General features: G+C 38.0%; 1 protein-coding gene across 4 annotated transcripts in view; it reads right to left on the reverse strand.

Annotated features, from left to right (window-relative positions):
- The window catches only part of CR2 (complement C3d receptor 2), a 34,161-nt gene that overhangs the window by 6,627 nt on the left and 3,172 nt on the right, over positions 1 to 24,362 (reverse strand). The window contains exons 2-25 of one of the 4 annotated variants that reach the window (XM_032645845.1): positions 21,191 to 21,370; positions 19,744 to 19,843; positions 19,228 to 19,313; positions 18,260 to 18,658; positions 16,173 to 16,349; positions 15,988 to 16,090; positions 15,265 to 15,350; positions 13,708 to 14,097; positions 12,117 to 12,305; positions 11,932 to 12,031; positions 11,622 to 11,704; positions 10,694 to 11,101; positions 9,916 to 10,092; positions 9,746 to 9,836; positions 9,377 to 9,453; positions 8,070 to 8,474; positions 7,510 to 7,686; positions 7,348 to 7,435; positions 6,910 to 6,992; positions 5,655 to 6,047; positions 4,435 to 4,620; positions 3,144 to 3,332; positions 1,803 to 1,826; positions 1,029 to 1,104 (exon numbers count right to left, since the gene is read on the reverse strand). In XM_032645845.1, coding sequence (XP_032501736.1) covers positions 1,029 to 1,104; positions 1,803 to 1,826; positions 3,144 to 3,332; positions 4,435 to 4,620; positions 5,655 to 6,047; positions 6,910 to 6,992; positions 7,348 to 7,435; positions 7,510 to 7,686; positions 8,070 to 8,474; positions 9,377 to 9,453; positions 9,746 to 9,836; positions 9,916 to 10,092; positions 10,694 to 11,101; positions 11,622 to 11,704; positions 11,932 to 12,031; positions 12,117 to 12,305; positions 13,708 to 14,097; positions 15,265 to 15,350; positions 15,988 to 16,090; positions 16,173 to 16,349; positions 18,260 to 18,658; positions 19,228 to 19,313; positions 19,744 to 19,843; positions 21,191 to 21,370 — 4,267 coding nt within the window. The remainder of the gene's footprint in view (positions 1 to 1,028; positions 1,105 to 1,802; positions 1,827 to 3,143; positions 3,333 to 4,434; positions 4,621 to 5,654; positions 6,048 to 6,909; positions 6,993 to 7,347; positions 7,436 to 7,509; positions 7,687 to 8,069; positions 8,475 to 9,376; positions 9,454 to 9,745; positions 9,837 to 9,915; positions 10,093 to 10,693; positions 11,102 to 11,621; positions 11,705 to 11,931; positions 12,032 to 12,116; positions 12,306 to 13,707; positions 14,098 to 15,264; positions 15,351 to 15,987; positions 16,091 to 16,172; positions 16,350 to 18,259; positions 18,659 to 19,227; positions 19,314 to 19,743; positions 19,844 to 21,190; positions 21,371 to 24,362) is intronic. The other 3 variants (XM_032645852.1, XM_032645858.1, XM_032645865.1) reach the window with 3 other exon arrangements.

Raw genomic sequence — 24,362 nt, forward strand, 5'->3', positions numbered from 1 at the left:
TGAGAGAAAAGATTACTTGAACAAATAGAAAGGCCTAGTAAATTTCTGAATGGGAAAGCATTACAGAAAATGTGCCAGTTTTCAACGATTACTCTATAAACTTAAATGAAATCACAACATATCTGTTTTTAGAAAATGACAAATCATCTAATACTCCTGTAAAAACAAACAGAAGAGACAGGAAAAGCTTAAAAAATTATAGTGACGGGGTTCTTGCTTTATCAGATATTATAACAGTAGAAAGCTGTACTATTTAAACACAAAGTAGTTTGTGATAGAATAGACAGGTCAATACAACAACAACAACAAAAGAATCCAGAAACACAATACATCCAGATATGTTAATTATTTGACATATGATCAAGTTAGAACTAACCTTCTAGAAAGGCATTTGGCTATATTTACTAAGCATCTAAATGTTCATACACTTATCCCTAGCAATTCTAGGAATCTAGGCTAAGGAAATAAGGAGATGTGGAAAAAGTTTCTTTAAAGGTGTTTCTCATATCTTATTTATTATCAGAATAAATGTGGAAGCAACCTAAAATTTCCACAATATAGATACATATAATAGAAAAATATGCAATTAAGTAGGTAAGAAGAAAACATGATTTAATTTAAAAAAAATCTGTACCTGAGGCTAAATGAAAAAAAAATTAAGGAAGGAGACTCTAAGGCCAAAATTTCAGTTTTAAAAGGAAAAAGAGGAATAATATAAGAAAAATGATCATACCTGTATAGGAACGTACCAAATACCTGCAGGTGTTATGACTGGGATTTTTTTCTGTTTTCCAGATTTTTTATTATGTATAAATAAACATAATCTGATCTGAATAAACATCATTCAAATAAAATTAGTTTGTTATCTTTTAAGTTCTTACAGAAAGGGCCTTCTATTTAACACAAGATACCTTATTGCAGTTATCCCATTGCAGTATTTATTTCATTTAACTTGTCCTTCTGTGTTTAGTTTCAGGCAAGAAGTCAAAATCTTTTGTGCGTTTTGATCAAGCATGCGTTGAACTTACCGTTCTCTGTGTTTTAATATCATGCGTAAGGTGATAGCACCCAAGCAGAAAAGAGTGACTACCCCTGCCGAAAAACCTAGAAAACAAATCAGAGTATCAAATGCTAGAAAAATGTGACCTACCTTGTTTTGAAGTGACTGTAGGGCCTATTCCTAGTGGTGGGGAAAATGTTACGTGACTTTTCTACTTGTTCTTCTTCAGCCATATAAATACTGAATTCCTAGATCATCATATGTGGGCCTAAAGTTTTGGATTCAATCCAGTCCATATTAAATCTAAAGGACCAAGCATTTGACCACAGGGCTCCAGTCAAGTTCCTGTTGAGCTTTTCTGTTCTTTTCAGTTTTATCAGTAATATTCTTGTCACTGGGGTGAAATTAGGAGCTCAGGACACCAAGATCCCATGACTTTGCATAGCAACATTTAACTCTCAGTTGTGAAATACATTTTGTTACTGCAGAATAAGCCAGCCTATGTTGGTAGTAACAAAATCATGCAAAAGACCAAGAGTTAAACTAAATTTTTGGTAAGCTTTAACTTTCAATTTAAAAACTGGGAATAGCTGTTCAAGTCATTTATTCCATGCTATCGAAAAGTGACAGTTTGTGATGTGAAGTGCACATTAAAAGATCCTTAAAACACTAAAAAAAAAGATAACTTCTTATGAGTTAAAGTGAAAAAAAAATTAGCAGTCAGGATATAGGGCCTCACATTTTACATACATTTTTATAAATCACCATTAGAAGTTTTCTTCAAGTATTTAAGAAAACTTACCACAAATAAGAGGAACAAGTGAGCCTAAGGAGAATACAAAATCATGAAAATATTAGTCTAGTTGCATGGTTCCACATATCTCAAAGTCCCATGGTAATGTCCCAGAAATTAATCTCAGCCCCCTCCTCTCTAAGTCTACTTAAAAAGAGGTATTGGAACCCTGAATTATACCCACTCTTTCTTCTTTTTTTTTTTTTTAATAAATTTATTTATTTATTTATTTATGGCTGCATTGGGTCTTCGTTGCTGCGTGCAGGTTTTCGCTAGCTGCGGCAAGAGGGGACTACTCTTTGTTGTGGTGTGCGGGCTTCTCATTGCAGTGGCTTCTCTTGTTGCAGAGCATGGGCTCTAGGTGCATGGGCTTCAGTAGCTGTGGCACACGCGGGCTTCAGTAGTTGTGGCTCGCGGGCTCCATAACACAGCCTCAGTAGTTGTGGCACACGGGCATAGTTGCTCCGTGGTGTGTGGGATCTTCCCGGACCAGGGCTCGAACCTGTGTTCCCTGCATTGGCAGGCGGATTCTTAACCACTGTGCCACCAGCAAGTCCCTACCCACTTTTTCTTCATTTCTTATGTAACAACTCCCTTGGCCTTTACATTTTTTTTTCCACCTTAATTAAGTTGGGGTAGTTCATCCATGAAAAAAACCAATAAAATCAGCTTTATAATCAGGGATTTCTCAGGTCAGAATGTGAACATTAACTGTTACACCAGGTTGGTTAACATATTTTTGGAGGCCCCTGTCATATTGCTAAGCACTTATAAATCAAGATTCAGCAATAACAGAAGTCTCAGCAGCAACTCCTTTCAAAATACAGTCTATATCTGTGGATTCAACCAACCACAGGTCAAAAATATTCAAAAAAGCAAAACATTTCAGAAAATTCCAAACAGCAAAACTCACCCTGTGAGCCCAGCAACCATTTACATTGTTTTAGGTATAATAAGTAATCTAGAAATGATTTAAAGTATATGGGAGGATATGCACAGGTTATATGCAAGTACTATGCCATTTTATAAAAGGGACTTGAGCATCTGCAGATTTTGGTATCCAAGGGGGTCCTGGAACCAATCCCCCTGAGTATACCAAATGACAACTCTATAAGGTTGTTAGTTTTGCACCTTTTAAGTTAGTGCTCTTTTCTCTTTATTTTCTTTCTTTACTTGAAAGTCTCACTTTTACTACAATAGACCACCGACTTCAAATTCGTCTGTTACTATACCACTGGTCACAGACCTATGTCAATTTAAAACCCAGGAGTCCCTAACATTGAGGGAAACTGCTCACTCTCTTCTTCCATTGAAACAAGTAGGAGCTGCAGTGAAGCCCTTTGCACTTACTTGGGGATTTGCAAACAGCCAGGGGAGGGTTCCATCGGTGATCTTCCTGACACTGGCTCTGGGGACTGCCTTCTAGGGTATATCCATCTTCACATTCTAAAGTGATGACAGCTCCATACTGATACATTTTTCCAGGCTCCAGCCTACTCTGGATTCCATTTATATGATCTGGGAAGCTACAGTTCACCTCTGAAATTAAAGAAATCTAGTTGAAGCTGAGTCATATTTTGACATTTTACCAAGAACGTAGATACTGCCCTTAATGGAAAGGTTTATGGAACCAATTTAGTTTATTCTCAGTTAGTAAAACTTCACTAACATAACACAAAATGATGTCCTAGGCATAGCCTTTTAGTGTCAGCCATCTACCTCAGGAACGTCCAGGTAATCATACTAGATTACTTTCCTTCTTTGTGCTTTAGTTTCTAAACCAATAATGTTGAGTAAATTTTATGGATTCTTAGAGAAATGATGAGGGCTGAATGGGTAACATTAAGACTTCTGAATTTTTGTTTCATCAACTTTGAATCTTATTCTCCAATTCTTCTTACATGTAAATGCTTCCTCATTTCTTCTTTCATCTTTTCAGTGTAGGGGCCAATAGTGTGAGATTTTGGATTTGAACCTGACTCTAGGGTTTTCTAGCTGTGGGACTTTGTGTAAGTTACAAACCTCTCCATTCTACTGGGACCTCATCTATAATACAGAGGTAATGGCACCAATCATTGATATGGTTCTCAGGAGGATTAAATGAGATAATGCATGCAAAGTGCTGTGCACAGTATCTGGCATATGGTAAGAAGTCTCAACTAATATTCAGTATTAAGTCATTACTCATATTTCATATGCACTGCTTATGATAATGAAAATGACATTCTGAAACTTTTATAAAAATATACCCATAATCCTATCACCACTTAGAGGAAACATACTCAAAAGATAACTTTACTTTTTATGAGTATTTTGCCAAATGCACACTTATCATAACTGTAACCACAGTGTAAATTCAATCTGTACTTTAGTTGTTTGATTTACATAAAGACTTCAACTTTCCATATTTAAATGACTACATAAGTGATAGCTCAGATAGAGCCTCAGCCATTTTTCTTATTTTGCAGTATTTAGATGACTTCATCTATTAATCCAATTAAATTAATCCAATTAAATGCATTTAATTAAATGATCCAATTAATGCATTTATTTGGCTATTTTAAGTTGAAAGTACCTAACTGAATATATCTATTTGGGACAAATTTTATTTAAAAAATAAGAAAACAAATAAACAACACACCTTTGCAATAAGGGACAGGTCCGTTCCAGGTTCCCTCATGTGTGCAAAGAAGGACTGCCTCTCCTACAAGCAGGTAGCCTTGGTTGCAGCTATACAGGATTGACATTCCGGGAGAAAATCGAGCTATGTCTCCACCGGTATGATTTCCGTGGGGGATCTTAAACGGATGTTGACATCCTAAGAAAGCTTAGACACCAATTTAAAAAGATCTTTAATTTAGTACAGAGGAACGCATAGCCAGCAAATGGGTGATAGCGATACAGAAAGAAGGCAGGCAACAAGCCAACTAGTCAGTATCCAAAAATATTCATTTAGCCCAAACCAAACAGTACAGGACAGAGATTTGCATTTCCTACCTATATCATATATGATCTGAAGACAAATGCCAAATGTAAGATAATGAAACATCAGTGGTTACAGCCCACAATTGTAATCTATCAGAGAATAGTAATCTTTTCTTTTCTCTTTAAATGGTAAAAAGGTCAAGTGTCACACCCTCAAATATCTACAGGAGCCAGGAAGTGAAGTCACCAGATATGGTAAGTCACAGAGCACCTGTCCTTCTAAAAATGGCAGCCACTGCCCAATTCAAGATAATGGTACCTTGCAGGAAAGCAGAGGGGGCCCTCACTGTATCACAGGTTCACTGTTTGCCTTGGGTGGTGGAGATAGGTTTCATTTAAAATAATACTGTGCTAGCCAAAGAAAACAGTTTTGAACTCAGTTCTTGGTCGCCAGTTGGCAGCCTCTGTTGTAGATAGCCACTGATAGGAATAAAACTACCGATAATAACTAAAATTACAAGACAATTCAGTGAGTTTTAAGGCCAGCTCCATTCTCCAGAATACTCAAAGATCCCTTTCTGGCTGGTATCACAGCCTTAAATATCAAATTATCAAGCAATATTACTGCCAAACATTTGCCCAAAATGGTATGTGCATTTTCCCCATTCTAAAGTAATAAAAATAATAAACTTGGGAGACTCCATCAGTTTCAAAGTTAACCATTATCCTTTCATGTACCTTTTTCCAACAAGCTTAGAAAGAAAAGGGAAAAAAAGAATAGGCTGAGAAGATAAGGCAAGGCAGGTATTTTGTAAAATAATATGACTGCCTTGGCTTTTACTTGCTTTTCTTTAGGCGGCATGGCAAGTGCAGGTTCAAAACCCTTTTTCTTTATTCTGTGCAACATCCCATATTTTAGTCCTGAAAAAATCTTACCCTTTTTGATACAAGTTGGTACAGCTGGCACCCATTTGTTGTCAGTATGACACCTAATCAAGTGACTCCCATTCATGATGAAGCCGGGATCACAGGCGACATGTACTATGTCATTGTGGGAATATGAAGAACGAGTTTTATTCAGCTTATATCCATGTGTGACTTCTGGATTAGGGCAGTGAGTCACAGGAGGAGATTTTATGCACTGTGGGGGAGGTCCACGCCAAGATCCACGTCCTTTAGAATCACTTATGCACCGTATACTTTTCTCTCCCAGAAGATAGAATCCTTGGTCACATTCATAAGAGACTTCATTTCCATACAGAAAGTGTTCTGTCATTACACCCCTGTGCCTCCCATTGTTAATCACTGGTGGAGGTTGACAGTGGATAACTGCAGAAGAGATTAGGAAATTCTACTTCAGCTAGTACACCATGGTGGACAGTCTTCAATCAGATACTATAAAACTAAATAATAAAACTATGCAACTGCATGTAGTGCACGTAGATATTAAGTTATTTAAATTTTAGATGCTAGATTATGTTTTCTTTTAAAAAGCTTTATTAAATTTTTGACTACATGAATAACACATACTCATTCCAAAAAAAGTTCAGAAAATACAGTAAAGTATTAAGAAAGGAATAAATACAGCTATGTTCTCATGAAATAGAGAAATAGTCTATATTTGTTATTTTAAAAATTTTGAGCAATTAGCAGGTATATGGCAAATACAGTCATTCCTCGGTATCCACAGGGGATTGGTTCCAGAATCCCCCATCAATACCAAATTCTGAGATGCTCAAGCCCCTTATATAAAATAGCATAGTGTTTGCATATAACCTACGCACAACCTCCCATATACTTTAAATCATCTCTAGATGACTTATAATACCTAATACAATGTAAACGCTGTGTAAATAGTTGTAAATAAAATGTAAGTGCTAGGTAAATAGTAGCCAGCACATAGCAAATTCAAGTTTAGCTTTTGGAAGCTTTCAGGGTTTTTAAAAAAATATTTTTGATCTGCAGTCTACTGACTCCATGGATAAGAAACCTGCAGATACAGAGGGTCACCTGTACTCATTTCCTACTTGACAATTTTGTTTCCCAATGCTAGTACCATCCAAACACTAAAACATGTTTCTTATGTACACTGAGCTAGAACACATCGACTGTTAAGGTATAGATTAGTTCTGTAGTGACCTGTTCTCTTTAACCCCCTACAACCCACTGACAACTTTTTTTTTTAACTTACCTTTACAAAGTAGAATCTTTTGGAACCAAACCCTATTCTTATCATCTTGACATTTCCGATAAGCATGTCCAGTCAACTTGTACCTAGAGAGAGATTATAATACGTTTTTTCTTCCTAAAAATCACATCTCTGAAACCTAGCCTCCTCAAACCACTAATACAGAAGCACTTCTAAATAAGAAATTTGGCAGAAAGGAGTCAAAACTCCTGGCCCTTCAAGTAAGCAAACTACTTTAGACTTAGAGTTACTCCCAGCAAAGCCATTTCCGTGTCAAGAAAGGACTGAAAAGTCAGAGATGCTACTTAGACCTTTGGAACCTCACAATCTCTGTTAGTGTGACAACGAGGAACCTCTAGAGGGAGTCACCAAGACAAACTGAGGCTAGAATTAATGCACAAAGCAAGGTGGACACCCTTTCTGAGAATGACTCATACTTACCCATGTTGGCAGGACATATTAACTGGTACCACAGGTGAACCAACTGGAACATCTTGAAGACCTTCTTTCAAAGGTTGGCATGGTGCTTCTAGAGGAGTAAAGTTGGAATTACTTATACATGCCTGATATAAAAGAGAAAGACAACTCAGGAACTGAAAGTACCTTCACACCGAGGGGCAGAAGGACTCCAATTTCCTGAAGGCATACAGTGAACGGATCTGTTTCCCACAAGCAAGTAGCCAGGATCACAGGTGTAGTCTACAGTCATCCCAGAGACAAAGAGGACCCTATTTCCACCTGTATGCCGACCATGGTGGAGCCCAGAAGGTGGCTGACAGCCTAAAGAAAAAACTTCCCACATAAATACCAACAAAAGCTCAAGAACACTAAGTATACAATGTTTGACAGTAGACAGTCTGAAACTTTTAAGCCAAAGATCATCAAGCTCTTATTCATTACTGAATGCTTTCTACTCTTTTGAAGGAACCTGGAACCTTAAAAAAGATCCTCTCAATTATCTACCCTGACTGTATCCCAGATCAAAGGGAGCATTTGCACAAAGAATATATACAACACACATAGACTGTTTTGTTACAGCATGGAAGAAATGGGACAGTAATCTATGCCCTCTTGCTTTTTCCCATAACTCTAGCTTTGGGTGGGAGATAACAAACAAGAATAAACAAGTAAATACCTCATTTTCCTCTCCACTGAGTTTTTACCTTTTTCACAAACTGGTATGTCAGGATCCCAGGTGTTATTGGCTTTGCAACGAACCTGACTGCTGCCCTTCAAAGTAAATCCATTATTACACTTGAATATCACACTGTCATTGTAGAAATATGGGGCTTCCTTGCTAGATATCTTGTATCCATTTGCAACGTGGACATGTGAGCACTGAACAGCAGGGAGGGAAAGTTTACAGAGAGGAGCGGGGCCACTCCAGATGCCCGTCTCTTGATCGTTGCTTGTACAACGGATGGTGCTCTCCCCAATGAGGTTGAACTTCACTCCTCTCTCTGGCCCGGGGTTACATGTGTAAGTGACTGTGGTACCATATAGGACATCTGAGGAACTCCCTGTGTGTACTCCATTGTAGATAACAGGGGGTGGTGGGCAGGTGATATCTGGAGAGATGAAAAGTTACTGTACAATTCGGTTCCAGTATTAAACACCAAAGAAGAGAAATGAGGTTGGTATGAATCTTTTGTTATCTGGTTTCTTGAAGGATATGGGTGAGATGTGATGATATGCATTCTATCAAAGCTCAAATTCAGTTTAAAAGATTTCATAGGAAAGATTTTTGTAATGTGTTAAAAGTGAAGATGTAGATCAATATCATATTGTGAGACAGTAAAGTCTGATAGCAAATTATTAATTAAGAAAAGAATTCTTTTTTTAATAACCAGCAGGTCAATAAAAGGCACAGGGGGATAGAATTAAACTTTTTTGAGATGGTACATTTTTTTGCTGCGGTGATATGATAGACTAGCCAAGAATATTTATTGTTGATTGAACATCTACTTTTTGACAGGCAATTGTCTCATCTGCAAAGGAGGTATAGTACCATTTAATTATAATAACTTTGAGGTCTGCAGTCTGATGCTAATGTTACAGATAAGAGGCTAGAGTTCAGAGAAGTTACATAAATTGCCCCCGGTCAATAAGCAGCAGAAATAGAACCTGACTTCAGCTCCCACACCAGTTCCCTTTCTCTCCACTAAACTACAGTGTACCCAAAATTAAGGGTGGTGGTTCATATACTCATTGACCTCACTACTCTTATTCTCCCATATCACAAAAGAGAATCAGTAACTAAATGCATTTAAATTAAGTGATTGCTAGGCTTTGAAGTAAAAGAAAACAAAACTGTGCAACTATAACTGTTGACACAGTGAATAGAATGGGATCTAATATTCTTAATTCCATAACATGCCTAAAACAGAAATCTGACAGGATTCTAGACCCTCTGTTATTCATATTTGTAGATCTTACATTATTCAAGATCCTTTGTTATTTTTCTACTCACCTTTACAGAGACGAATCTCCATAAACCAAGGAATTCTGCCTTGGCACTGCTGATAAACACTCTCGCTTAGCCGGTACCTAGGGACAAAGAGTCATGACATTTTGCCATCTGGTGACCACTAACCTAAGCAAGAGCTATTGGCTCAATAGCAGACACATTACTTTCAGCACAGGAATCAATAGGAACAAAAACGTAGCCAGCAGCAGCATGACCCACCCATTGCACAGCATGGTTTCCATTAATGGAAACATAGTGATCAACACTTCCATGAACACGTGACAGGGGGGTCTTTGAGATAAACTCCTACACAGAGCTTGCAGTGTAACTGATAAGCCAGACTTAGTTCAGACTGAGACAGTCCTCACTCACCCTTCATCACAAGAAGAGTTGACATCTAGTCTAATAAGTTGGTTCTTGGGTTTTTTAAAGACTTGCTTTCCTATAGGTTCACATTCTGTCACTAAGAAAAGAGAGGAGGATGAGAAATCAACTCAAGGCAATCTCAAAACCAAAAGACATCGACATTCAAATCCTGGAACCTTTGCATGTGGGGGCAGTGGGTATCCACACTCCCTCAGAGGTACAATGTATGGATTCTTCTCCCACCAGCACATAGCCAGGGTCGCAGCTATATTTTATGGATGTTCCAGGGTCAAAGCGAATCATGTGTCTATCTTCCTTTTGCCCATGGAGGATTTTAGGAGGAGCTTGACAATCTAAAAGAAAGACAGAGAATTTTTCTTATGTAAACAATGATAGAAAGAAACTGAGCCAAAGAAAGTGACATTTATGCTACAATTCCACTCTGGTGGCAGTTGTACAGTACAGAAGTAATCTTGCAGCCCAATTTTGGGTAATTTTAGACCAGTGGTTGTCAATTTTTTTTCTGCATTTAGGCAGCTGCAGATTTTTTTTTTTCCGTTCCCACTGGGTGCTCCAATTCCTCTGTTGTACAAGGAATCATCTTGTACATTTCTAATGGGAGATTCTGACCTATCTGTAGGGTTATTTTGCTGAAGTCAAAATCACTTTTCTTTTAAGAAATCACTGTTAAGACAAACATTTTTTCCCAGTTGTTTCCCCTTTAAAGAAATAGGCAACTTAGTGGTCCCTAATGATTTTTCCCCCCAAGGATAATCCTACAAAATGAATGGGAGACAGTGTTTAAAAAGCCTTCTTTATAATTTATCTTCACAATATTTTGTAAAATTGAGGGGACTGGAAGTTGGAAAAGGCCCTGCTGGAGTCCATAAACCCTTCTCTAATGCTTCAGAAGGATGAATCAGTGGCACCTGTTCCGAGCATTGGAATACCCACCCTTTTCACAGACTGGTACCGATGGTTCCCATGTGCCTTGGGCATTACATCGGATTCCCTTGCTGCCCTTCATGGTGAAGCCAAATACGCAGGCAAATACCACAGTGTCATTATAGGAATATTGATCTTTCTGCCCGGATGATATTTGGCCTCTTAGGATCTGGGGAGGTGGACACCGAACCTCAGAAACAGAAAGTTCACAGCGTGGGGCAGGGCCGCTCCAGGTCCCAGTCTTCTGACTATCAGTGGTACAACGGATAGTTCTCTCCCCAGTGAGAATGAAGTTCACTCCTTGCTCTGGGCCCTGGTCACAGGTGTAAGTGACTGTGCTTCCATACCGAACATTCACTGAAGAGCTGCCCGTATGTGTTCCATTGAGAATAGGAGGAGGTGGTGGGCAAAGAATTTCTAGGAAATTACAGAGAGAGATGACAAGATTCCAACTGTACTACAAACAAAGAATGTCTCGGGTGTTGCTACATGCCACTCTCACATCCTGGGTTTACGGACAGTAATATTGGAATCTGTAATGAATCTGTCAAAGCGGCTATAGCAATATAATTCAGAAAGTATGATTTAAAACTTTATTCCTGAATATATCTACTTTGCTGATCCTTTGATTTCTTTTACCAAGTATATAATCTCCTTTATGTGCATAGCCTGGCTGGCAATTGTACATAGTTTTCAGAGAAAGAAAAGCTTAGAAACCCTGTTTTACTTGAGTAAGCAAAGGACAAAGAGGTAATTCAAGGATGTTTCAGTGAAGAACATATCCCTTAAAGATCTAAAGATCTCTGGGGGAGATCTTTGCTCTATAAGATCCTATATAGTAAGAAATGGATGAAAACTTTCAGTTAAGCTGAGAATGTGGTGTCCTGTTGAACCTCTGGCCAAGGAACTAGTTGCAAACCACAGTCACTTAACCTACCTTCACATACTGGAAATTTGGTCCAAAAAGTACGCTGTCCAACAATTACACACTGGCTAGAAGGTTGGCCTTGTAATCGATACCTGGAGACAAAGGGAGGTCATTCAGAACTATTAGGCAGAACAGAACCCTCTATTTAAAATCCAAATTCACTTAATTTGTGGGCACCAACTCCTTTTATTGGCATTATCTCTCACAACCTTAAGCTGCCCATCGACCGTCACAGAGAAACCTTCTGCAGGTTTCACAGTACACACCATGCACACATAAGTCAAATGAATTAAATCTCATAGGCCCTCTAGACACTCACCCTTCACTACAGAAAAAGTTCACAGTTGCACCAACCCGAAGACTTGCGGGCCTCTTTAACTGCCCATTGAGCAATGGTCCTGGAAGCTCACACTCTGCCTCTAAGAAAACAAGCCAAAGATGAGCAAAGTGTGGCAAGTAACATAGTAGCCCAAATTCTTAACATTGATTGTAAATTTAGGGTACCTTTACATGTGGGAGCGACAGCACTCCAGTCTCCCGAAGACAAACAGCGAATGGTCTTTTCTCCAAGAAGCAAGTAACCAGGTTCACAGCTGTAGGTCACAGACAATCCTGGGGCAAAGGAATCAACGCTCTCCCCTGTGTGATACCCGTTGGCGATTGTGGGAAGTGATGGACACTCCAGGGAGATATCTTTACACACACGCATTAGGAAAAAGGTCATCAGATAGCACCTTCACAGTCTGTATTTTGACTTAGTACATACATCCAAATAAATGATACATGGTCTATGCTAAGCAGTCGTCATTAATTTTCGACTCAGTCTTTTAAAGATCAAACAGGTATGGTTTAATTATATCCATTTTATACCACAAATAGTACATTATTTTTTATTTTTAGTTACACATTATGAATCACATTTGCAGCGTGAAAAACTTCAATTACCAAAAAAAAAGTCCATTTTCACTCATACTCTCATTCTACCCTTAAGCCTATTTTCTGCTCCAAAAGTAGCATGTTGTTATTTATGGGGTTATCCTGCCAGATACTAGTAATATAGTGTTTCTGGATCCTATATGTGATATATCTATACACATATTTTGGGTGTGTATGTATACTCAATACATATTATTCTAGGCCCTGCTTTATTTGCTTAATAATCTATATCTTTCCACGTCAATATATATAGGCCTATCTAAATCTTTATAATCTTTAATCCTATCTACAATCTTTAATTGTTTTGCATGGTCACCCCATTTGAGACTATCTTCAGATCTTCCCTCCCTCCGAGATTATATATCTGTTTACAGACAGATAGAACCATATTTTTCTAATAATAATTTTTCAACTCTTTAATCAATTTAGAATTTATCAATATTGTTCTTTATTAAGAAAATAAATACCTTATTTTGATGGTATAATTTTTGTCAAATATTGCCGGTTCCCATCATTACATAACTGAAATTCAGATTTAGAGTTCAGCAGCAACATAAACCACACCAAATAATAAGGAAAGGAAGAGCTTACAGTAGTTCTTATTTTCAAAGTTACTTGATTTGAAATGTTATGGCTTAGGACATGAGTTTGAAAAATAGTGGATCACTCAGAAAGCATTTATAGAGGCCAAAGAGAACAGCACATCATTTCTGCCAGACTATACTAACAGTTTTTATAGATCAATTTTAAATCCACTCATTGTGTTTTTGCTATTAGAGCCCACATTTCTTCTCGCTTTAACAATAACCCAGATATGCAGTTGAAAACTGTAAAACCCAATTCCCGCAGTCCAGACAAACTCTGGCCCCCATCCTTGTGGGACTTATTCCATTCAATTATTAGGTGTGTTTATTTAGATTTTGCCATTACAGTTTAAAATTCTTTGCTCTACTGATGTTTGTTGAATGAACATTTACATCCCTCTACAACCAAGAAAAAGCCAGGAAACTGTAATTTTCACCCTTTCCGTTGTTTCCTCTCTCCACCCTTACCATTCACACATCCACACTGTTCTTCCTTCAGAATGATACCAAACTTAATCTGCACAGAAATGCGAGGCTCCAAGCTCCTGAATCAGTTTTATTTTCATTCTACTCACCACTCTCACAGGTTGGTAGTGGTGTTGGTCCCCATGTTTTATTTGCTTGGCACCAAACAGTTTTGTTTCCTTTCATGGTGAAGTTGGTCTTACAGGTAAATGTCACAGAATCACCATGTCTGTATGGTGGTCTAGACATTTTATTTCTGTATCCACCTGGTACTATGGGCTCAGAGCAAATAGAATTTTTATTGTAATATTCACAGATAGGAGCAGCTTTATCCCAGATTCCATTTACATTGTCTTTAGTTATACAAAAAAGAATACTTTCTCCAATGAGGCGGAAGGCACTCAAGCAACTGTACCTCACCACAGAGTTAACAGCTATGGGACTAGAATGATAACTATTCCGCCCATTTTTGATAGGAGGAGGAGGGTCACAAAAAATCCCTGCAAAGTAGAAAAGAAAATATGTGGTCATACTGATCATGACAATAAGATTCAAATTTAGATAAAAGTCCAAATATAGGTCATGTCACTTTTTCAGCAATAGACCTAGAAATTTGTATAACTTATTTCTTACTCATAGTCCCTTCCTGTCCCCAAGTTCCTAAATTCTTACCTTTCTCTTGATCCTCAGCAAACAAAGCAATATAGGACTATAAGCCATCTTGACCAAACAATAACAATGAAACAGAACGTATTGAATAGTTCTGTGTCCAATCAACTTTAATAATGAAACAAAAGGCAAACAGTACATGAAAATAATATGTTAATGACATACTAATCACACGTGGAGAGGCACATGGACTAATGAAATCTGTGCTCATTAGACCTGGTTTCAAATCCCCACAGTCATTCAATAGCTGTGTGACCTTAGGCAAGTCTCACCCTCTTTAAGCCTCAGTTTCCTAGTCTAGTATAATTCAATGTTGTAATGAGAACAGTGACATAAAACTACCTGAAAGGGGCAAGTACAGTACCTGGAACATACTAATTGTGCAGTGCCTGTTTCAAACACACAGCTGGTGCTATAAGTAGTGAGACCACATTCTGTCCCATTACAAAAGATACTGCAGCCTCACTGCAAGTCATTTGTCATCCTTTGATGCTGGTCCCAGTTGAAAGACCCACAGGAAGTGATCAGAGGTTTGGAATAGTGACCTCATACCTTTTATTTATTTGTCCTAATAGGCATGAAGAATATTAATTGTTTATAGTTGTGTTGGTATATGCACACCTTTCCTGAGTGAGTCTTAGAATAAAGGAAAAATTGCCAACCTCCAAAACTTCTGGTTGATTTCCATTTAGCTCCAAGAATTGCTCATCAGATGAGGAAATGGCATAAGAAGACACAGCCAAACCATTTCAGCCCATCAGTGCTATTCATTTTCAGTAGGGGTAACTTTCGAGAGCCTTTATCCTTATACACATAGAATACTCAATACCATATGTAGTCAACTGAATAAATTTAGTTTTGTTCTGCATTCTAGAACATACAGAAAAGTGGCATATATATGTTCATATTGATAAGATTTTATAATTGATAAATGCACGAGAATACACCAAAAATCAAGAGGCACGATCCATACTCGATTATTTTTGCTTTCTACTCACGTTCACAGACAGGAAACTTATTATTCCAGAGTACTCTCATTCCTTCTGAGACACACTGACTAGAAGATTGGCCATTTAACCGGTACCTTAAACAATAAGGGGCAGCAAATCATCACCAGAACAAAACAATTCTCGGTTGCATGGAATTCATCGCTTCTCTCAAGTATATGGTATTAAATGGCCTCTATTTTTATAAGCATTTCTGGCTTAAGGAAAATGTCTAAGATTGTGAATCAGCCAAGCTACGTGAGGACTTCAGACCAGCTAAAAACACAGAGAAAACAGTCCTAATGATCTGTTCTTTTCTTGAATTCTCTCTTTCCTCTTTGACATCCAAATATCAAGATTTTCTTGACCATTAGAAGAGCATAACCTCAGTTCCTAGTAAAGAAAACATCGAAGACTTTGTTCCCTAATCTCACTTCAAAGAGCTCCTCTTACTGAACCCCCAACGTCTATTCAGACTCCATAATAGAAGCCTTAACTTCGCAGCCCAAACTTTGCTTTTGCAAATGATGAAAGGATAATTCTCAGCTTTGGCTGGCCATGCACAATATACACATTTGGAGAAAATCAATGGAATTTGCTTAATAACAGAATTCTTAATCATAAAGGGTAAAGAAAAGGAGAGAAAAGAATTTTAACTACCTTTAAAGATCACACTTTGCAATGCTTAGCTATGGATCATAGGCCCCAAGTCAGGCCCCATCACCTTGCACTCACCCCTTATCACAAACAAATGCAACCTCTGCCCCAAGCTGGAGATTAGGAGGAGCTACCACATGACCGTTGAGAAGTTGGTCTGGAATGGCACCACATGATTTTGCTAGGAAAAAAGAGACAAGGCTGGCACATGAAGAGTCAGGAAACAGCTAAGTTTCCTTGAGATGGAATAGACCTTTAGGCACCTTCACAGTTGGGGGCTGGATGCCTCCAGGTTCCCAAGGAGGTACACTGCATAGGGTTAGTTCCAATGAGAGTATAGCCAGGCTCACAGCTGTAGAACACTTCCTGTCCAACTGCAAAGAATTCCTCATCCAATTTGTTATAATTACCGTGGTAGATATGTGGAGGTGGTAGACACCCTGAGAAAAGAACAGGACCAGAGTCCTTTTATTTCTGAAATAAGAACTTTCTTCTCTACAACCTAAGCCAACTTGAGGTTGGCAGGAGTCGAATGAAGGTGGTCATGTCAATTCTCCAAAGTATAAGGCAGACACTATTTTGGGTGAGGTGCAGTGGGGCTAACATGTGTTACATATTTTAGACACGATCAACCTTGCATCTATCTTCCTTCTGTACCTTGATCTATGCCAGGAAACATTATTCCCATTCATCATTTTCCCATTTCATATAAATGGATATACTCTCATTAATGTTGTAGCCAAGGGAATCAAACTATTATAATGCATTTTTACCACCAAAAATCTCCTCTTTCTTCCTGCTTCCCAAACCACTGATGAAGTTTCTGAGCCTTATGGGAGGGGCTCCCAATGTTGCCAGGTTTTTAGTAAGTCAGGCACTTCTCAATAAGAGTAGGGGAGAAAGGGGGAATGGGGGAAGTGACTTGATCTTAACTCTAGCCTTATTCCATAAAGGCTACAATTTTCAATAGGAGAATGTATAATACCTATAGTAATTTGAATCAAATTCTGATCAGCCCATTTCCCCCATGGGCCTGGCCAATAGGATTGAGAGTTTATTTTATCCTCATTTAAATAAAATCTAATCACATATGATTTTTTTAACATCTTTATTGGAGTATAATTGCTTTACAATGGTGTGTTAGTTTCTGCTTTATAACAAAGTGAATCAGTTATACATATACATATATCCCCATATCTCTTCCCTCTTGCATCTCCCTCCCTCCCACCCTCCCTATCCCACCCCTCTAGGTGGTCACAAAGCACTGAGCTGATCTCCCTGTGCTATGTGGCTGCCTTCCACTACCTATCTATTTTACATTTGGTAGTGTATATATGTCCATGCCACTCTCTCACTTTGTCCCAGCTTATCCTTCCCCCTCCCTGTATCCTCAAGTCCATTCTCTAGTAGGTTTACATCTTTATTCCCGTCTTGCCCCTAGGTTCTTCATGAACTTTTTTTTTTTTTAGATTCCATATATGTGTGTTAGCATATGGTATTTGTTTTTCTCTTTCTGACTTACTTCATTCTGTATGATGGACTCTAGGTCCATCCACCTCACTACAAATAACTCAATTTCATTTCTTTTTATGGCTGAGTAATATTCCATTGTATATATGTGCCACATCTTCTTTATCCATTCGTCTGTTGTTGGACACTTAGGTTGCTTCAATCTCCTGGCTATTGTAGATAGAGCTGCAATGAACATTTTGGTACATGACTCTTTTTGAATTATGGTTTTCTCAGGGTATGTGCCCAGTAGTGGGATTGCTGGGTCATATGGTAGTTCTATTTTTAGTTTTTTCAGGAACCTCCATACTGTTCTCCATGGTGGCTGCATCAATTTACATTCCCACCAACAGTGCAAGAGTATTCCCTTTTCTCCACACCCTCTCCAGCATTTATTGTTTGTAGATTTCTTGATGATGGTCATTCTGATGGGTGTGAGATGATATTTCATTGTAGTTTTGATTTGCATTTCTCTAGTGATTAATGATGTTGAGCATCCTTTCATGTGTTTGTTGGCAATCTCATGTGTTTGTTGGCAATCACATATGATTTTAATCATATTAAAATCTCTGATCATTAGCTCTGGTACTACCTGCATTTTTTAAAAGTGTCTTCTAATTTCCCCTACATTAATGCATATCTAGCACTGTCCCAGAATATAGTAAATTTCCCAACTCTTCAACATTTAGATACTACTTTCAAAGTTTACTTTTAAATTCTTTAACCAGGATACCCAACTACATACACTGTCTTTATCCTCCTCTTCTCATAGGTACCATGTATCTATTCCTCCCAAAGTCTCAATTTATTTCTAGATCCCCAGAGTTTCAGCCCAACTCACCCTTGAAGCACCTTGGCAGTGGAGGGTTCCATTTGCTGTTTGGTTGGCACCATACTGTGTTGCTGCCTTTCATGGTAAAGCCGGGCTTACACTTAAACATCACAGAATCATTTAAGGAAAATGAGCGTCTAAATCCAGATTCCATAATTCCATTTTCAACTTCCGGAATTGGGCATTTGACTACAGGAATACACCGAGGGGGAGGGCTGCTCCAGATGCCAATTCGATTGTCTTTGCTGGTGCAGTATATTGACTTTTCACCCACGAGGTCAAACAGCTTTTTCCCATTCTGTCCAACATGGCACTTATAAGTAACCACCATTCCATAGTAAAAGTCCTCGCTACTGCTGCTGTAAAAGTCTCCATTGGAGATGGCTGGGGGTGACTCACAAGGAATAGCTTGGGGAGGATGGGGTACATAGGAAAAGAGAGAAGGCATTTAAATGTTATACCTTCTGGAAATTTTGTCTTAACTCTTGTAAACCAAACTTCCACTTAGCCTACAATTAACTCCTATTATTGAAATTCTGTATCCTCATCTCAAAGATGGTTCTAAATGAGAAGTAGCAAGGTAGGAAGATACACGGAACTGGCCTGATAAAAACCCACAAAAATATTATCTGGTCACCAGTCCTGACCCCCAGAGTACAGATAAACTGTTTAAAAAAGGCACCTAGGGTGGGGAACATTTTGCATGGATTAAAGTTGGCAGTGTGTAATCTTGTGGCATATTTTAGATTTGAGCACTTATTCACTATGAGATAATGTATCATCAAAAGACAATAAGCAAAGGAATGTGTAATGGGATTGGGGGCATGGAAGAAGATAAACCACAGATCTGTGTTCAGAACTACTCAAGCCAAGTGTAACCCACCTGGGTACTTATTTTGATGTGTAGATGCCCACTTTCTCTTTGGAGGGGGACAAGAGGAATTACCTAGGTGCAATAAAGGGAAAATTCTACTCACATTCACAAAAAGGCATTTCCTTATCCCAGGTTACAATATTGTCTGAGATAATACATGTGGCAGAGGAGTCACCAATGAGTCGATATCTAAAGACAAAGAGATGAGTGATCATCTCCCAGCTGGACATTTTAGGAAAGGTTAGTTCTTTTCCCACTGAAAGAATGGCAAAGAATAGAATATCATATATGACAAATAATGGTGACAGATTAAGGACTCATACAAAAGATTCAACAATCTAAAGACAAATGAAACTTGACCTCCTGGTCAGTAACACTGAAGATTTAAAATTGGAAGAAGAATAGCCCAAACCTTTTTCTCTTCTAGGGATCCTCTCTCTACTAGGTAATCCTGAAGAGTTGCCTCTGGAGCAGATCAGAGAGGTGATTCTCTTTTTACTTATCTATGGTTAAGGGGGGCATGGCAATTACTCAGCTCTCTTTTGGAAGATGGGTGATTTCTGGTTGAAACTAGTGTTCTAATATCCATGTACTCTGGAGATGTCTCCTGGCGACTCACCCTTTATCACAAGAATATGTAATTGTTGACCCAAACACGATACCCCTGGGTGCAAGGACAGAGCCATGGAGGAGTTCTCTAGGACTCACACATGATTTACCTATAAGGGAGAACAAGACAAAACAGGATTTGGGACTGGGATTTGGGGGATGTTTTGTGTTTTACATTAAATTCCAACCTGACTGGACTTGCTGAGTAGTCTACTTATGTTTATTCAAAGAAATTTGGGGCATTTACAAAACTTCTGTCTTCCAAAGGATCAGTCAACACCATAACACTATTTGTTTAATGCATGTAGTCTATGTTTCTGAGCATGGATGCAAACATTATTTGTAGTCAGCCATAATTTATAATCTCTATTTCCCCTTTTTATATTCTGTCAGTTGATGGCAACATCTACCAAGTCTTATGGCTTAAAACAAAAACAAAAACAAAAAAAACTCACAGTCATCATTTCCTATCTGTAACTCATTTTCTCTACCCTCTGTCCTTAATTCAATAGATCACCAAATTTTCATGACTGGATTCCAGAAATCTCTCTCCAAGACAACTATTTTGCCACCACTATAATCTCTCATTGGATCATCGAGTAATAAAATTTACCTTTCTAATGCTGGTCGCCATTGGTCCAGCACATCTTCTATGCTGCTGCACACATTATCTTTCAGCAGTACAAATATGGTCACGCCACTCCCCACTTTCAAAAACTTACAATGACTTACCATCGTTTATTGGAAAAGAATGCATGGCCCACCACACTTAAACTCCAATCCACTTAATCAACTACTATTCCTCATCATGCACCTTATATTCTAACCACTCTGAATTTTTCTATTTTCCAGAGACATCATATCCTTCCATACCTTTATGTGTTGGCATATGCTGTTTCCTCTGTCTGAAATGCCTAGATTTCTCTATCCTCCTAGATAGCACTTACTTCTCTATGATATCATAAAATTTTATCTCTATAAATAAAAGAAATTACACCATAGTACAGTATTTGTTTAAAAACCAGTCGTTACAAATAACATAGGACTTCCTCAATGACAGAGACTAGCAGATTAAATTTTATATCTCTTCCAAGCCCCACCATCTAGCCTAATGCTTCATACCCAGTGGTTACTCAAAAATATTTCTTGAATTGAGTTGGGTGAAAACTAATATGAGGTGAAACTAATATTCCTTGTATACTAACTTCTAAGATCACTGTAACACAGTACCGAGACCATAGAACAAGGTCATGAAGATTATAGGATAAACAGGGTTGGCCAGCTGTGCGACTTAACCCCAATACTTACTACCCTTAGGAGTAAAAGAAAACATGGAGAACCTAGGAGCCATTTTCATTTGAGATTACTTACTTTCTCATCTTTTATCTTGAAAATAATAGATTAGCCCATAGAGACATACTATAGACCCAAAGATTCTTCTATTACTGATTACTCACGTTTACAGACTGGCTGAGCATCTGACCACTTGGAGGTTTCTAGGCAGGTGATAAAGAATGACCTCTTGACATACCCAGGAAGACATTCATATTGCCAAGTTGTCCCAACAGCAAACTCAGACTGATCACTCTGAATTTTAGGCTTAGCAAAAGGATACCTTGGCAGGAACTTACACTGACCTAGAGACAAAGACCACAGGAATATCAAAACTAAGAGAGACTAAAATCTCTATTCGGCTTGTTTTGTCACCAGTTACAATGACAACTTTGCTCTTTAGACAGTAAACCCAAGATGTCAATATTTTCTGGGTCAAAGAAGATATATCTTGCAGTATGAATGCATATTGAATGCAAGAGAAATAAGCTCGGGAGTTCAAAGGCTTTTTAGGATAGACTTCAGAAGAAGAGCTGGAGAAAATCATTTTTTAATAAAATTCCATAAAGGCCCTGGAGTTGTTCTATCTTCTTACAACCTCATAAATAAAAACTAAAACCTTATAAGTAAAAACTTTTCTGGAATAGCACAGGAAACAAGTATATCAGACCTTGAAAGCTCATCACATGTATGATCCTCTAAAATTACTTAAATGAATTAACATTACTATCTTTGTCATTAAACCTTTAGGTCCTAGCAAGAAGAAAATAGGGTTGTTTTTTATTCTTTATTATTTTATTCCATTAACCTAGAATTAACCTAGTAGAGTAATATACCCCCAAAAGAGTTAATACTTCCTGATGGGTACCAGATAAAGGGAGCCAGTTTTTTCAAGACACTTCTCTGTGACTTAAAATAATTATGATAATGATGATGAAGATGAAACAAATCTTATTCTAAGAGATGGGTAAGAAACTGTAACATCCAGATACTTGAGGATGTACCTGAAAAAGAGTTTTTCTAGGTATGAAAGAGAGTTCAAGTTTCAACTCCAGAATGGTGGTATATTTGAATATCAAATTTATAAATCTCCTTTTTCAAACAAATCTGAAACTGTTACAGGTGCAAGTCAAAGAACAAACATGGACTAACTGACACAAAGGTAAACACAGAACTCCCAAAGTTGTGGCCAGACCCAACCTTTTTGTGGCCCAACACTTCTGTTGGAGAAGTCATATGGACAGGATCTAAGAATAGCCATTACTGTTGGGACCCAGATCCCACTGTAGGTCTCCTATTTCTTTCCTCAACTCCTTTGGTTTCCTCCATTAACACCTACAAATGTTTCCAAATGCATACTTTCTCAAAACAGCAAGACTCTATAGGGAAAGTCAGGGTTTGACCTCAGTGAAGACCAACTTCACGACCCTGCCATTATTTGTACTAATTCACCCTAATCAAATGATTTAACCTGTAATTATCCAATGTGAATAAGAACAATCCTAAATAATTTTCCACAATCTGAAAACCAATTTGGGTTTACAAGATTTAATCAATAGTGATGACATGGACTGAGAAGTAACCAAGATCTTGAAGCAAAGAAAGTAGAAGGTGAAAGGAGATAAGAATCATACTTTCTGGATGAGAAACAATGGGAAATTTTTATCTTCAATGAGACTTAGGGACACCTCTCTCTCGGGGGATACCAGCTCTTATTAGTAATGATATTGCCAAAATTCCAGGTCACAGGACAGAATTTCCAGCAATCGTGTTCTCTTCCATATCAGAAAAGGGAAAGTTAGCCTATGAACCATTAAGTAACATTAATTTTCTTAAGAGTCATTGGACCCTCTTCACATCTTTTTAAAATCAGAAGTAAACATCAGGGTAGATCATGACTGGATCTAAAATAGAATATAGTGACAAAACATTGACATACACATCTCTTGAACCATGTTAAAAGTAACTAGGCAAAGGACTTTCTAGAGAACAGAAATACATTTAACTCTTTATTTGTGTCTAAGGGGATTTACCTGGACTGGCTTAGAAATCCATTTGAAATGAATGAAGAACAAATATACAAGATGATCAAAATAACCCTGAAATTTAGGTCAGATAGCAGGTAGGAGGAAATATTATTATTGATAATGAGAATTATTATGATCAGATAACATAACACTGGGTTTCCTGTCTATCTGATCATTTTTGAATGATGGGTGTGCATATGAACCAAGATACTGTCTTAAGCACAGAATATGCATCAGTGACCATTAGACACAAGGCTCTCATATTCATGGAATTTATATTCCAATAGAGGGAGAGAGACCATAAATAAATACCAATAAATAAATAGATGCTAGGTAAAGGAAATAAACAGGGCGATGTAACAAAATGTAATGCATTGGAAAAAGGGGGGACAGGATGGCATATGACTTCAGTTATGATGGTTAAAGAAGGCTTATGAAGAGGAGACGTTTGAGTTATGACTGAAGGATAAGAAGGTGCCAGACAGGTAAAGTGCTGGGTAAAAGCATTTTAGGCAGAAGCCTAACAGCAGGGATGGATTTACTATGCTTTAGGGATAAATGGAAAGCAAGTGTGGCTGGAACTTAGTGATCAGAGTGAAATGCAATCGAGTTATAAAGCCCAGAAGGCAGGATTGCACAGGGCTTCTTAGTCCACAGGAGGATGTTCCCATGTTATTCTGGGTAGGAGTCACTGGAGAGTTCAAGCAAGAGAGTCACATGGCCTGATTTAACTTTTTAAAAAAACAGTCTGGCAATTGGATGGAGAATGGACTGGACTTTTACTTTCAGAAGTAGGGAGTGCAGTCTGGAAGCTATTATAGTAGCTTAGACCAAAATAATGAAGCTTGAGCACAAGGAGACAGTGAGAAATAGGTGACTCTGTTGTACTTAAATGTGGGGCTAAGGGAATGGGAGGATTCAGTAATGACTTTTAGGCTTTTGACTTGAGCGACTTGGTTGATGGTAATACCATGTACTGAGATTCATCAGGCAATAAAGACAGATAAAGACCTTGATATCATAGAACTTGTATACCAGTGAGGGAACAAACAAGTAAATGAATAAGAAGGTTTTATATGATGATAGGTGCTCTGTGGAAAATAAAACATGTTTATGTGATAGAGAGTGACCTGGGGAATAGACTACTTCAGGTAAGAGTCAGAGCATCACAGAAAAGTGTCAGTGGAGCTGAGATCTGAATGTTGAGGAGACAGGTAAGGGATGACCCATAGAAGAGCATTTTAAGAGAGGAACACCTAATGCATAGCTA

The sequence above is a fragment of the Phocoena sinus genome, chromosome 1 (genome assembly GCF_008692025.1).
Source record: "Phocoena sinus isolate mPhoSin1 chromosome 1, mPhoSin1.pri, whole genome shotgun sequence".
NCBI classification, from domain to species: domain Eukaryota; kingdom Metazoa; phylum Chordata; class Mammalia; order Artiodactyla; family Phocoenidae; genus Phocoena; species Phocoena sinus.